Genomic DNA, 14,262 nt, shown 5'->3' with positions numbered 1-14,262 from the left:
TGGGCATTTTTGCACCTTCCTTTTAAGCATTTGGTACTGGGCTCTGTCAGATATTGGATTAGGCTAGTGACCTGACCTGGTACGACTATCGCTGTGTTAGCATCAGCTTTAACCATGAATTCCAGTATTTACTAATCATCTTTCTCAGCTAAGGAGTCTATTTATACAGAATTCCAATATAGTTATTTGAGTCACTGTGTATTAGTTCTTTTGTGTTTGTCCTCAGAGAATCTTATCAGGGACTAGTATCAGAGGGGTAGCTGTGTTAGTCTGGATCTGTAACAGCAACTAAGGGTCCTGTGGCACCTTATAGACTAACAGAAAAGTTTTGGGCATGAGCTTTCGTGAACACAGACTCACTTCATCAGATGCATCTGATGAAGTGAGTCTGTGCTCACGAAAGCTCATGCCCAAAACTTTTCTGTTAGTCTATCAGGGACTAGGACTCTACTGTGCTAGATTCTACCCAACAGAAGAATGGTTGATGATCTAGTAAGGTTTCTGAAGCTTGCATGCAGTTTCCTTGGCTTCTCAGGGAATAGGCAAGTATAATTTGATACTTTTATGTCAAGTTCCAGGCATTCTCTATTAAAAAAAAAAACCCATGAAAGATATTTTATTTAAAATACACAGTTTCAGCCATAACTTACTTAACCCTCATAAATCTTTTCCATTTTGGCAAAATCCTTGAGCAAGTTTGTCTGTCTATCTAAAAAGAGTGAATAACTCTCAACTCTAATTTTTGTTAGGGTCTTTGTTTTTGTTTTTTTAAGTTGCTGGTTTTGCAACAAGAAATAGCCTGACTGTCTTTTTTTTCTAACAATGGCAAAAATGTGTCTTATTATATAGAAATATATTTTTACTTTTTTTAAAATTTGCTTAAAAGAAACAATATTTTTGTAATATTAAAAACAAAAAACTGTGTGCAGTTTGTGCAATGATTAAAAACATGAAATTCCTAAAGCTGAAAAGATTTATGCATAGATTTTAACTTACTCACTGCATAGTTTCACAGCCTTCAGTGGAATTATGCATAGTGTATAAAATTAAGTTAAGCACAAGCCTTTCCAGGATCATGATATAATTTATTTTTAAAATCCAGTGTTCTGAAAAAGTGTAATCTCTGTTAACATACAAGAGACGATCCAGGGTTTGATGCAGGTGATCATTGATATGGAGATGTTCTGGGTCTGGGATGGTTCGTGTGTTTTCTCCAGTAGGTCCCAAATATCAATATTTCCATCTTCTCTACCGATGAAGAAAACTCCTGCTCTCGATAAGGACCAATGTCCTATAGTGTATCTTTTTGATGAGCAGCATGATTGAAGGATAGGGCCACTCTTAAAAAATAAAAGCCAGTGTAAAAGAAGCCAAACTAATGACAAACCAAAAAAACCAACAACCCTGTTTGAATTCTTTCAAGCCTTTTGGTTGTGTCATGTGAGAACCATGACCACTTCTGACTAATCCCACTACACAAATAATTTTGGTGTCAAAACCAACATATATGCTGGAAACTGGTAAAGAGAAGTGTTGCAGGGAAGTAGAAAAGCTGACTCCGTTTTCCTCAGTTGAGGGAGTCTGCTTACCTCCTGGCCAAAGAAGACAAGCGCAAAACTAAAGTCCTGGATTCCAAGAAGGCAGCAATAGCCAGAAATGCATTTTTCAGTATTTTGTTGGCCAAAAGACTGGGCCCATTCCTCACTGGTATGGATGCAGCCAGAGATCACTTTGCTTTTGCTATCTTTTGACTAGAATAGTGCGTTTTCTTTTTCCTTCCACTAGTCACTTTGCCCTTCAATGTGCTATAATTTCCAAGGGCAAAAAGAGAGCATTATCACTGCTTTCTCTGTTGTTCTGTTGTTCAAACTACTTTTATTTAATAGGGGTTACTTAAGCCTTTGGCATTGTTTAGCACATCCTGATTCTACTCTCAGGGACTTCTGACTGAGGACAGACTGCTTGAAATGGAAATAGCCTACGCAGGTGCCACAAGTGTTACAAAGGCTGGTATTAGAGAAAGGTGCTTCCTCTCTTGGAGCCAAGTTTACACAAGTAGTTTCAAAAAGCCCAGCTTTCGCAGGAAAAAATAGCTTATTGTTTGGACCCAATTTATTTTCAAATTGGCAGGCCCTGCCACGTACCATCATTTCTGTGAGTATTGTCCCTGAGACTATGTACTGTAATTATGCTATTCTTTTCTCCATCAACTGTAGTAGGGCTGTTGCCAGAGTAACTTACTGTAACACCTTCTTTCCATATGGCAAAATTCCAGCCTCCAACACTAAGAATGATGTCATTGAAAAACGGAGATCTTTGTATAGTATGGACAATTCCATCATGGACGGTGTATTTGTTGGCTGGTTTCTGACCTAATGGAGAGAAAAGGACGATTATTTTCCTGTGACTCCAGTTTTCTAAAGGTAGCGAAATGGATCCTACAATTTTCATCTCAGTAGTAGTATTTTTGGAATAACTACTGCAGGATTGGATCCATTATCTTTATAGATTCTCTCTCCTGAGTTTTTGTGCCTCAGATTCATGTGCACGAAAGCTGACTAGTCATCGCTTTTTTAATTGCAAAAAAAAAAAAAAGGAGCTGGTACTCAGCCAGCTCCCCGCCGCTCCCCCCCACAGCTAATCCCATGTCTGGGGCTGCTGAGGTGCTGGTACTCAGTACTAACATGTACTGGCACAAAAAAAGCACTGTGACTAGTACAGATAAAGAAAAGCAGCTTTAAACCAGTCTTCAAATGTATGCCTGCAGGTTTATCCAAGAAAATTAGTTGTGCCTGACAACTGGTTAAAATAGTCAAGTACCTGATTACAGGCCCTCCTATTTTGATTAGTTTCATACTCTCTCATCTCTGTAAGTCTGTCTAATTGTGTGGCATTACTCTCTGAGGAAGGAGATCCCACAGAAGGCATTGTCCTTACCATTAGAGAATTCTCATTAACTCAGATACTGTTATTAGCATTATGTTCAGTGTACAGCTCCTTGAGATGCTTTTAAAACATTATTTGATTTATGTCTATAAATTTAATATCTTTAGTCATCCTATAAAAGAGAAGTTACTCACCTGTGTAGTAATGATGGTTCTTCAAGATGTGTCCCCGTGGGTGCTCCACAGTAGATGTCGGGCTTACCCCAGCACCGCAGATCGGAAATTTCCAGCAGTCCCCATCGGGTCGCACATGCGCCGATGTGCGTCGGTCCTTCACACGCTTACGGTCACGTGCACGATCCGGTCCCCGCCAGTTCCTGATCAACCGCTCCGGATGCTTCTGAAAAACATGAAACAGAGCTCCGAAATGGGGAGGAACAGGTGGGTAGTGGAGCACCCACGGGGACACATCTCGAAGAACCATCGTTACTACACAGGTGAGTAACTTCTCTTTCTTCTTTGAGTGGTCCCCGTGGGTGCTCCACAGTAGGTGACTACCCAGCAGTGACCCCAAAAAAGGAGGTGGGTACCCAATTTATGCGCAGCTTGCCCTTGAAAGCACTGCTGTCGACAGGCGTGTATCCTCATCAAACACCTGGTGCATGGCATAATGCTTGGCAAAGGTGTCATAGGATGACCAAGTCACTGCTCTGCAGATGTCTTTTTGCGCGATTCCTTTGAAGAAGGCCATCGACGTTGCCATTGCTCTGGTGGAGTGAGCCCTGGGCGCAACTAGCAGAGGAGTCTTGCGAAGCTCATAACACAGTCTTATGTAGGATACGATGTGGTTTGAAATCCTTTGTGAGGATAGGCCTTCCCCTTTCGACCTGCGTGCGAGGGACACCAGGAGTCTGTCCGTTTTCCGGAAAAGCTTAGGTCTGCCTATGTAAAAGGCCAACACCCTCCTCACATCTAGTAAGTGCAGCCGCGCCTCCTTGCTGGAGTTGTGAGGCTTAGGATAAAACGAGGGTAACACTGTTGGTTCGTTAATGTGGAACTCCAAGGAAACCTTTGGAACAAAGGCTGGGTATAATCGTAAGATCACCACTTCCTTTGAGAACACTGTGCAGGGCGGTGTTGCCATTATTGCTGCAAGTTCGCTCACCCTACGGGCTGACGTAATCGCAAGAAGGAAGGTTGTCTTCATGGTAAGTAACCGGAGGGGAACCATGGCCAATGGTTCAAAGGGTGGTCCCGACAGCGTGTGGAGGACCAAGTCCGAACTCCATGACGGCAGTAGCGGTTTCTGAGGGGGGTACAGGTTTGCCAACCCCTTTAGGAACCGAGTGACAACAGGATGGGCGAATATGGTTGGCCCTTCCTCTTTGTGTTGAAAAGCTGATATAGCCGCAAGATGGACCTTTAGTGAGGATAGGGAGAGTCCGTCTCGTTTGAGCTCCAGCAGGTAGTCTAGAATTACAGTTATAGGGACATCTAGAGGAGCTAACTGCCTGGAAGAGCACCAGGAGGTAAATCGCATCCACTTCTGCTCATAAGTCCTTCTGGTGGAGGTTCTTCGACTGCACTCCAGGACTTGTTTTACTCTCTCCGAACATGTGCTCTCTAAGGCACTGAGCCATGGATTAGCCACGCCTGTAGGCGGAGTCCTTGAGGATGTGGATGCACTATGGACCCCCGATCTTGCATGACGAGGTCCGGCACTGCCGGTAGGGGAAGTGGCCAGCGGCATGCCATGCGCAGAAGCAGAGGGAACCATTGCTGTTGGTCCCAGGTTGGGACTATGAGTATCATGTGTGCTCTCTCCCTTTTGGCTTTCTCCAAAACCTTGTGGATGAGTGTTGTGGGAGGGCACGCATACAGTAGAGGGCCCTTCCATGGGATCATGAAGGCATCCCCCAAGGATCCCTGTCCTATGCCCGCTCGGGAGCAGTACTGGGGACATTTCTTGTTGTGTTGAGTGGCAAACAAATCGATTTGGGGGAACCCCCATTAGTGAAACACTCATCGGAGCAAGTCGGGACGGATCTGCCATTCGTGCGTGAGTGCAAACCGTCTGCTGAGTTGGTCCACCTTTACGTTGTGGACACCTGGTAAGTATGAGGCTTTTAGGGTTATATTGTTGGCAATGCACCAGTTCCACAAACGGACAGCCTCCGCGCAGAGCGCACGAGATCTGGCCCCCCCTTGTCGGTTGATATAAAACATGGTGGAGGTGTTGTCGGTATTTATCCCGACTACTTTGCCATGCAGGTAATTTTGAAAACGTCTGCATGCATTGAACACTGCTCTGAGCTCTAGTATGTTTATATGCAGTGTCTTTTCCATGGGGGACCATAACCCTTGAGTAACTTCGTTGCCAATGTGCGCTCCCCATCCCATATGGTATGCGTCTGTTACAAGAAAAATGGTAATTTGCAGTTGGCAGAAAGGCACCCCTACTAGTAAGTTCTTGGGGTCTGCCCACCATGCCAGTGACCTTTGCACCACCATTGTGGGCAATACTGCCCTGTGGATGGTATGGACTATTGGTTTGTAAACGCTCGCCAACCAATGCTGTAGGCCTCGCATATGCAGCCTGGCGTTCTGTACCACAAACGTGGTGGTTGCCATGTGTCCCAACAGTTGTAGGCATGTTAGGATTGGGACAGTGGGGCTATATGTTATTACTTGTACCAGGGATTTGATGGTGCGGACACGGGCATCGGGCACGTATACCCTTGATGTAGTAGAGTCTATGCGTGCCCCTATAAACTCTATATTTTGCGTGGGCTCGGTCTTCGACTTCAAGAGGTTGATGACTAGGCCCAACGAGGCAAATGTGTTTGTAGTGATGCGTATCATGTGTAGAATCTCTGCTTTCAAGGTCCCTTTCAGTAGGCAGTCATCTAGGTATGGAAAAATGACGACACCTTGCCTGTGTAGGTATGCTGATACTACCGCCAGCGTCTTGGTAAAAACTCTGGGTGCCGAAGAGAGACCAAATGGAAGAACTCTGTATTGGAAATGCTCCCTGCCTACTGTGAACTGGAGAAAACGTCTGTGTGCCGGATGAATTGCCATATGAAAATACGCGTCCTGCAAGTTGAGGGCTGCAAAGCAGTCTCCATCGTCCAGTGCTGTGATTATGGAAGCAGTTGTAGTCATTTTGAAACACTGCTTGTGCAAATACTGGTTGAGGGCCCGTAAATCCAGGATTGGCCTCCAGCCTCCTGTCTTCTTCTCTGTCAGGAAGTACCGTGCGTAGAAGGCTTTCCCTTGGAATTGTTCCGGTACTCTCTCCACTGCCCCTATGAACATGAGGTGGTCCACCTCCTGTTTTAACTTTGTGTGGTGAGAGGGATCCTTGAAAAAGGACCTGGTGGGAGGTTTCGGTGGTGGCAGTGATTGGAAGGGGATCGTATACCCCATGGCTATAATCTCCAATACCCATCTGTCTGTGGTGATGTTTTGCCATTGAGAGTAGAACGGTTTGAGCCAATGGTGAAACATGTGTTGAGATTGGCACTGAGAGACGGTCTTGATCTTGCAGTCCTCGACATACGCGTCAAACCTGCTGTCTCAGGGCTTGCCCGGAGGGTGCGCGACCCTGCTGCGGGCGACGTCTAGGGGCCCTATACTGCTGTTGCTGTTGGTGGCACCCCGGTCATACCCCCGTTGATATTGAGTATGCTGTGGTTGGTAAGCATAACGCCTTTGCTGTGGGTAAAACTTCTTTCTCCTGTATGGGGGGGGTGTATATACCCAGGGTCCTAAGTGTGGCTCTCGAGTCCTTGCTGGAGTGTAGGACCGAGTTTGTTGAGTCTGTGAATAACTTCTGCCTATCAAAAGGAAGATCTGCGATTTTTACTTGCAGATCCCTGGGAATCCCGGACGTCTGGAGCCACGATTCCCTATGCATTACTACTGCGGTGGCTGTGGAATGAGCCGCTGTGTCCGCTACATCCGAGGCAATTTGAACTCCTGCTCATGAGGCCGCGTAGCCCTCTTGGACGATCACTTTGAGGACCAGTTTCTTGTCCTCTGGAAGAAAATTCATGAGGGAGGTAAGTCTGGAATAATTGTTGAAATTGTGGTTCGACAAGTGAGCAGCATAATTTGCCATTCGCAGCAGTAAGGTAGATGAGGAGTAGACCTTTCTGCTGAGTAGGTCTAATTTCCTTGTGTCCTTATCTGATCCCCCTGACCTATATCGGGGCGTCTTGGCTCTATGTTGCGACGATTCAACCACCAGGGAATTCCGCTGTGAATGGCTAAACAGAAATTCCATGCCTTTTGCTGGAACAAAATATTTCTTATCTGCCCTCTTATTTGTAGGAGTGATGGAAGCCAGAGTCTGCCATATGTTGGTGGCCGATTCCATAATCGCTTCATCTAATGGGATGGCGATCTTGGATGAAGCCGGGGGTCTCAGATTTTTCAGGAGCTTATGATGCTTCTCCTGCACCTCTGCTACTTGAATGTCCTGTGTTTGTGCTACCCACTTGAACAATTCTTGAAACTGTTTAAGGTCGTCCGGGGGAAAGAGATCCCCGGGAACAACTGCCTCATCTGGGGAGGACGAGGAGGCATCGCTATGATACATCTCCTCTAAATCCTCAGGTTCCTGACTCTGTTTGTATGTTTGTTCTTTTGAGGGTTCTGGATGGGGATCCAGGTCCTTTGGACCACTCTCTGGCTGGGAAAGCTGCGATGTTCCCCCAGCGTAAGACTGTGTGCTGGGGTGTTGGCGAGGCATGGACGGGGATCTACCTCGAGATCCAGACCCCCTGTGGTGGTGGTCCGTATGGTAAGGACAGCCATAACAACAGGGGCAAGGGCCCGGTGATGGGGACCTGGACCACGACCGGAAAGTGTAGATATGATGCGTGGAAGGGCGTGGTCTCCAGGATGACGTTGACAATGGTGGGGATCCTCTGTGATAGTATTCATAGGGATCCCTGCTGGAGGTTGGTGAAAGATGTCTAAGCCAGGGTGATGGTGGTTGAAGGAACGGAGATGGAGGTCTAAGGCAGGCTGTTGGAGTTGCTGCCTGGTGTATCTCGGGGGGAGAGCGAGATGATAATGGCAACGCAATGACCTCTGGAGGAGGACTGTGGTGCCGGGTCTTGGCCTTCGCTTTTCCCTGTTCCTAAGTCATAGGCGTTCCTTCCGGTGTCGGGGACCTCAGCACCGTAGCCAGTGCCACGCTCTATTCCATTGCGCACGGTGCCGCACTCAGTTCTGCTGCGTGCGGTGCCGCGCGGGTAGTCTCCTCCGGCACCTTTGGGCCCCGTGCTGGGTACCCTCGCTCCGGTGCCATCGGTCCTGCAAGGCTTGGTGCCATGGGAGCTGGTACCGCCAATTCCGGCGCCTGCAGGGCCCTTGGTGCCGACTCCTTAACGGTTGGAGGCCCTTGCACGGGTACATGCGCTGCGGCCTTCCCGCTATGAGAAACCAGAGGGCTCGGGCCCTGTGCTCCGCTCGTCCCGCTCACGGAAGTTACTGGCAGGGATCGAGCTGGTGAAAGCTTCTTCTTTTTCTGCACAGAGGAGGTTAGGGAAGCTGCCTTCCTCTTGTGCGACCCCGAGCATCCCTCCTTGTGAGGCTTCTCTGATGGTCCAGGCTGGAGGGCCTTATCAAACAGGAACATTTTCAGCCTCATTTCCCTGTCCTTTCGGGCTCTAGCTGTAAGCTTAGAGCAGTGAGGACATTTCGGAGGGACGTGGGCTTCCCCGAGGCAATGGATACACTTGCTATGCCCATCTGAGGCAGGCATAGCCTCACGGCATGAGTCACATTTCTTAAACCCCGGTGAGGACATTGCTCGAACATTTAAGTCTTTGAGTGCTAATAGAGCACTTAACAGTTATTCAGTCCAGTAACAGATAACGTTCGCGGCCTTAAGACAGCAGACCGCCTGAGGCGGCCGCCTCCATACTTTTCCTTGCTCTCTTTTCTTTTTAACTATATACACATAAACAACTTCATCTATAATAACTAAGCTATCAACTAATAACTATTAACAGTAAGTAAATCAGTTTTTATCTTTCTCAGACGTTGGAGCCGGAGTGGATTCCATCTGCAGCCGTTGGCGGTTGAGAAGGAACTGGCGGGGACCGGATCGTGCACATGACCATAAGCGCGTGAAGGACCGATGTGCATCGGCGCATGCGCGACCCGACGGAGACTGCTGGAAATTTCCGATCTGCGGCGCCGGGGCAAGCCCGACACCTACTGTGGAGCATCCACGGGGACCACTCGAAGAAGAATTGATAGTTAGGCAAGCATTTCTTGGTTCATGATAGAAACAATATGACTTTAAAATGCAACTTAAAACTTCCAGCTTCTCACACTGTAAACCTATTCATTAAATCCTTCTGTTACAAACAGTGGACTATTTTTAGCATCCATCAGTTAAGTACATAAACAACAGTAATACAGTTAAAATTAAAAAGCCAGGAAATACAGAAGTTTGGATTCCTACAGCAACTTTCTCTGCCAGGTTGCATGATATACATAGTATTTCCTTTTCTGTTTGTATATGGTTAAATGAATGGCTTCATATTTAATATGTGTTTTTAACATATACCAAAAACTACTCAGAATGTATACTGTGGCTAAGGTAATGTTACTCTAAAGACCTACTGGTTTTGCAGAAATTTTAATGTTAGCTATGCAGCCACGTGATGTATTAATGTAGATTTTTCACTTAGTTTTCTTGTGTCCTATTATAAATAGCCCAATTAAGCTTTCAAGTGAAAAGACTTGGGAAGCCGGGGATTTCTACCACTGCTATGTTTGCTGGATATGGTCTTCTGCCAAACTTTTTATGGGGTCAGCTTAGATTTAACCTCCCTCTACAGTTACAAATTGACCTATTACTGGCTACAGTTGCAACAGGTCCCACTGAACTCTTGTTAAAACATTTTAATTACTAGTGTAAATGGGACAAAACTGTCTTAAGAACCAATGATCACATATTTGATAATGGTACTGAAAAGGGTTTTCTTCATTCTAAAGTAGCACTAAAATAATTTACAACACCAATTTGGAGGCTCTTTGCTGATGCCTGTTGTACACAATGAGTCAAATTCCTACTGCACATATGGCAAGAGTCCATCTTGCATAGTGTACATTGCCATATAATAAAACACAGTTTAAATGTCTGTGTTCTCTATATCCAGCCATTCAGTAGTAAAAAGGCAGTTTTTGGTTCATGGAGATAAACTTGAACTTACTAATGAGTCTTCCTGAGTCACTCTCTCTTTCCATCTTCCAGTCAGAATAAATAACTTCACCATCCTGTAATATCAAAGAAATTACATAAATGCACATATAGTTGGGTAAAATATTTATAGCAAAAGCTTTACCCAAAATGTGCCTGTTTTTAGTTTGTAAAATTGGGGTCTATTTACCAAATATAACCATTTTTAAATACATTTAGTGTGAACGTGATTTACTGTCAGCATGAATGCAAAAATGGGACAAATGTTGACATTAGTTTATCAGATTTTGTGCTGGGTTGTTTTGATTTAAAAAAATAAATCAATGTTGAGGCACAACTCACCAATCAGCATTTATGGGGGATTCTTTGTCTAGAGCTGGAGTAGTTCACATGTGTGCTATAGACAATGACTCATGATTTAACAAAGGGTGGCAGCAAGAGAAAAAAATATTTCAATGGGAACCCCAAAATGGAATAAATGCAGGAAATTTTAAAAATTGACCTTTTTAAATTATTCAGTTTGGAAGTCTGATCTAGTTTAAAGGCGGTAGAAGCTGGAACACTAGGCTTAATTTTAATACAGGACTAAACTAAGGAAATTGAAACTATGATATAGCTTTCATGGGATTTTTGGGGAAACCACGTAATAAATATTACTGTCTCCATAGTGCTGGCAAAAGGAATAATGATATTTTCCTGGATTTAAGAATTAAGTTCAACACCTTTTGGCTGGGATTTCCAAGGAAGCCTAAGGGAATGAACCACCTGACTCCCACTGACTTTTGAGTATACGGCCCAGCAATTTTTAAAGTGAAACTGTAAAAAAAAAAAAAAAAAAAAGTGGCAAAATACACTACAAAGGCCAGGCAAATTCAGAATAAACAAACTCTTGATTAATTCTGAAAGAAAACATATACATACTCCAGTCTGTGTAAACTATCCAGCATATCCCAACTATTTTTAAAATTATCACAGATTGTAGTCAAAAATGTTTTACTTACTTCAGTGCCAACAAAAAAGTTGGTGGGAATGTTCTCCAGTATTTTAAGAGCTTTGGCTGAAGGGATCCTTAACTGTTTATAAGGATTTCCATCTCCAAACAGTTCTGATTTGATTTGGAATTGAACCTTATCTTGAAAAAAAAAGAATATGAATACATAGAAATTTCCTAGATCAGACAGTTTATTTTCCTTACTCAGGTAATTCATGGGTGAGGGGTTAAAACTTCCAAGATGAGAAATAACGGAAGGAAGGAAGGAAATGCCAGAAAAGAACAAATATACTATGCTGCAACAATGTCAATGGATAAGCAAGGTTGTAGTCTGGGACAGGTAGCCAGGCCTACAAGGTAATGAGCTTGTAGAATTCTTTATGAACTTGTTTTTACACCAGCTGTAGTTAATAGCAGAGTACATAAATCTGATCCAGCACAGCTTGGTAACAGACCTATAGTGTTTCAGGGTCATTGTGCTAATGATTTCAAAAAATATTTTTAAGGCCACATGCTGCAGACATGAGATTTGGAGCTGTATGTATAGCACCTGTGAGTTTGCTCCAAACCTTATAAACCTCCCTAATGATCTTTCATCCTTCTGAATCCTCCTCATCCCCCATTGATGTGTCAGTCAGAAGAATTGGGTTCAGTTACCTGATCAGAAATTGACATATAGGATCTTGAGTAAATCACTTAGCCTTGCTGTGCTCCAGTTTGCCCTTATGTAAAGTGGGGGTAATAGCATTTCTTTACCTTTGAGGAATATCAGAGGACAAATATGTTGAAAATTGTGTGGCAGGGCACTCAAATACTATGGCAATGGAAGCTAAATGAGTACCCAAGAGAGCAAGATAAGTCTGCTCTCTCAATATTTTCTCCAAAAGTATTATTGACTAATAAGGAGACCCTGATTCTGAAGCAAAGTGAGCAGCTAAAAGACTTGCCTCAGGAGTAGAAAATTAAGTAAGGAAAGGTTCATTTAAAAAAACCCTAATTTTCTAATGGTGGTTCTGGAGCAGATCACAGGTAGCGCTGACTACTAGTCAATTCACGTTGTTTGTAGTAAGTACTCCCAGAAGAAACAGTTTTCTAGTATAATTTTTAATGACATCTTATAACCTCTGACCCATTGATAGCAAATTCTATTCTTTCATACTGTATGTGCTCATTACAGTCTTCAGTGCCATATGCCAGTAAATATAAAAATACAGGTGTGTTAGTTACAGTACATCTTTTATTCTATATACAGTAAATCCTCAAGTTACACTGGGGTTGCATTCATACAACCCCCACGTAACTCACATTTTTGCGCAAGTCAGAGAGGGAGAGGGAACCAGGCTGCTGCTTGGTTCCCAGCTCCCCTCCATTTGCAGGACTGGGAAACTGACTAGCCCACCAGGGCTGGTCAGTTTCCTAGCTGCTTCTCCCTGCCTTCTGGGAAAGGGGGCCACAGAGCAGCTTCAAGTTGTGCTTAACTTGCATTAAAGCAAGTTACACGCAACTTGAAGCCGCGTATTTCAAGGGTTTGCTGTCCAGAGAAAAATCATCTTACCAAATACTTATGTATCAAATATACACTGATTATTTTACCTCGAATTTTGTAATGGAAATGCTCTTCCACTAGGCTAATTTTGGTAGGACTGTAGTCTCCACCTGTGTCGCTCTTGGCTAGGTTTACCTGTTTAGCACAAAGAGAGTATTTGATAACTCATTTTGTCCAGCACTTGGGGTGTATAGCTAAATTGCTTTCTGTTGCAATAGTAAAGACTTGTCCATTGAAGTGCATTCTTCAAATTCCCCAAACCCTGTCTTCTGCCTCCTCCTTATTCATTAGTAGTATAAGAAATGTGACTTCTGTGGTCTAGTCTACATTATGATCTTCCCCCTAACATTTCTCACAGTTGCCACTTCAATGTCAGCTCCACTGGTGGCAGCCCTAGTGGCCATCTGTGTTTTAACAGAAATGTTTCTAGACCTGCTCTGAGCAGAATAGACAACCTGGTGGTAAACTGCTCACCTGCACTACTACTTCCACTGTAGCTTGTGCTTATTCAGATATTCTTAGGTCATATTATAGTTTTTGTAAGCCAGGACTTTTTTCTTTAAAGGGCCATTGACCCACATAAAAAAAAATCAGTTGCAGGCCACCCACAGCTCCATGGAGGTGGGGGTTCAGAGACTGGTTGAGGGAGTGGGCCCTGGGTTGGGACCTGGGATAAGGGGTTTACAGTACAAGAGATTCTGGGCTGGGACCGAGGTGTTGGGAGTGCCGGAGGAGGCTCAGGGCTTGGGGACAGAGTGCAGGTGGAGGTTTGTGTGCTGCTCAGGGCTGGCGCAGTGGGTTCAGGCTGCAGCCTCCAACTAGACAGTGTTTACCTCAGGCAGCTCCTGATCGGTGGTGCAGAAGGGCTAAGGCAGGCTCCCTGCTTCCCCTGGCTCTGCATGCCTCCTGTAAGCAGCTGGCAGCATGTCCAGCCCCTAAGTGGAGAAGCAACCTGCACCCACAGGTGCTATCCACACAGCACCAATTGGCCGTGGTTCCCAGCCAATGGGAGCTGTGGAACTGACACTGAACTGGGGGTGTGGGCAGCACATGGAGATGCACTGATCACCCCTTCACTGAGGGGTCATAGGGACATGTTGGTCACTTCCAAGAGCTTCATGGAGTTAGCCAGGTTTTTAACCCCAACTTCCCCCTGTAGCAAGGCAAGTGTATGGGGCTTTGGACCAGCAGAGTGGAGACTTGCCATGGACCAGATGAAGTTAAGCAGCAGGTTCCCTACCTCCATTGTAAGCTAAGGTTGGAAAGGATTTGTCCTATTCTGTTCTTGTTATAGGGATAGAATAATGGTCTTCCCCTACTCTGATTATAACAAATTTCAAAGGAAAATCACAATACTGTGAATATTTACATGTATGATTGGGCAGTGAGAGTTAGCCTGCATGCATTCATCCTGCAGCAGTGGCTCCTTTCCTACAGGTCCGGATCTGGCCCCCCACACCAGGCATTGTGACCTGGCGCATGGTCACAGTCAATGTTCCCTCCTAATTTTTTCCATCCGCATGCAGAATATATTTTATTATGTGCACCAAGGCATGTGGGGATGTGCACCACCACGGTAACACAAACCTAGCTGTGGGCTCTCTGCTAACCAACT

At 44.8% G+C, this 14,262-nt stretch overlaps 1 protein-coding gene across 1 annotated transcript in view; it reads right to left on the bottom strand.

Moving 5' to 3' along the window:
- DNAI3 (dynein axonemal intermediate chain 3) overlaps positions 1-14,262 on the bottom strand; it is a 52,403-nt gene that overhangs the window by 6,254 nt on the left and 31,887 nt on the right. The window contains exons 16-20 of the mRNA XM_075003186.1: positions 12,695-12,782; positions 11,112-11,242; positions 10,124-10,187; positions 2,242-2,372; positions 1,136-1,340 (exon numbers count right to left, since the gene is read on the bottom strand). Of these exons, the coding sequence (XP_074859287.1) occupies positions 1,136-1,340; positions 2,242-2,372; positions 10,124-10,187; positions 11,112-11,242; positions 12,695-12,782 (619 nt within the window). The remainder of the gene's footprint in view (positions 1-1,135; positions 1,341-2,241; positions 2,373-10,123; positions 10,188-11,111; positions 11,243-12,694; positions 12,783-14,262) is intronic.

The sequence above is a fragment of the Carettochelys insculpta genome, chromosome 9 (genome assembly GCF_033958435.1).
Source record: "Carettochelys insculpta isolate YL-2023 chromosome 9, ASM3395843v1, whole genome shotgun sequence".
Classification (NCBI taxonomy): Eukaryota; Metazoa; Chordata; order Testudines; family Carettochelyidae; genus Carettochelys; species Carettochelys insculpta.
Note: the sequence above shows the minus strand (reverse complement) of the source record. Positions and strands in the feature narration are given on the sequence as shown.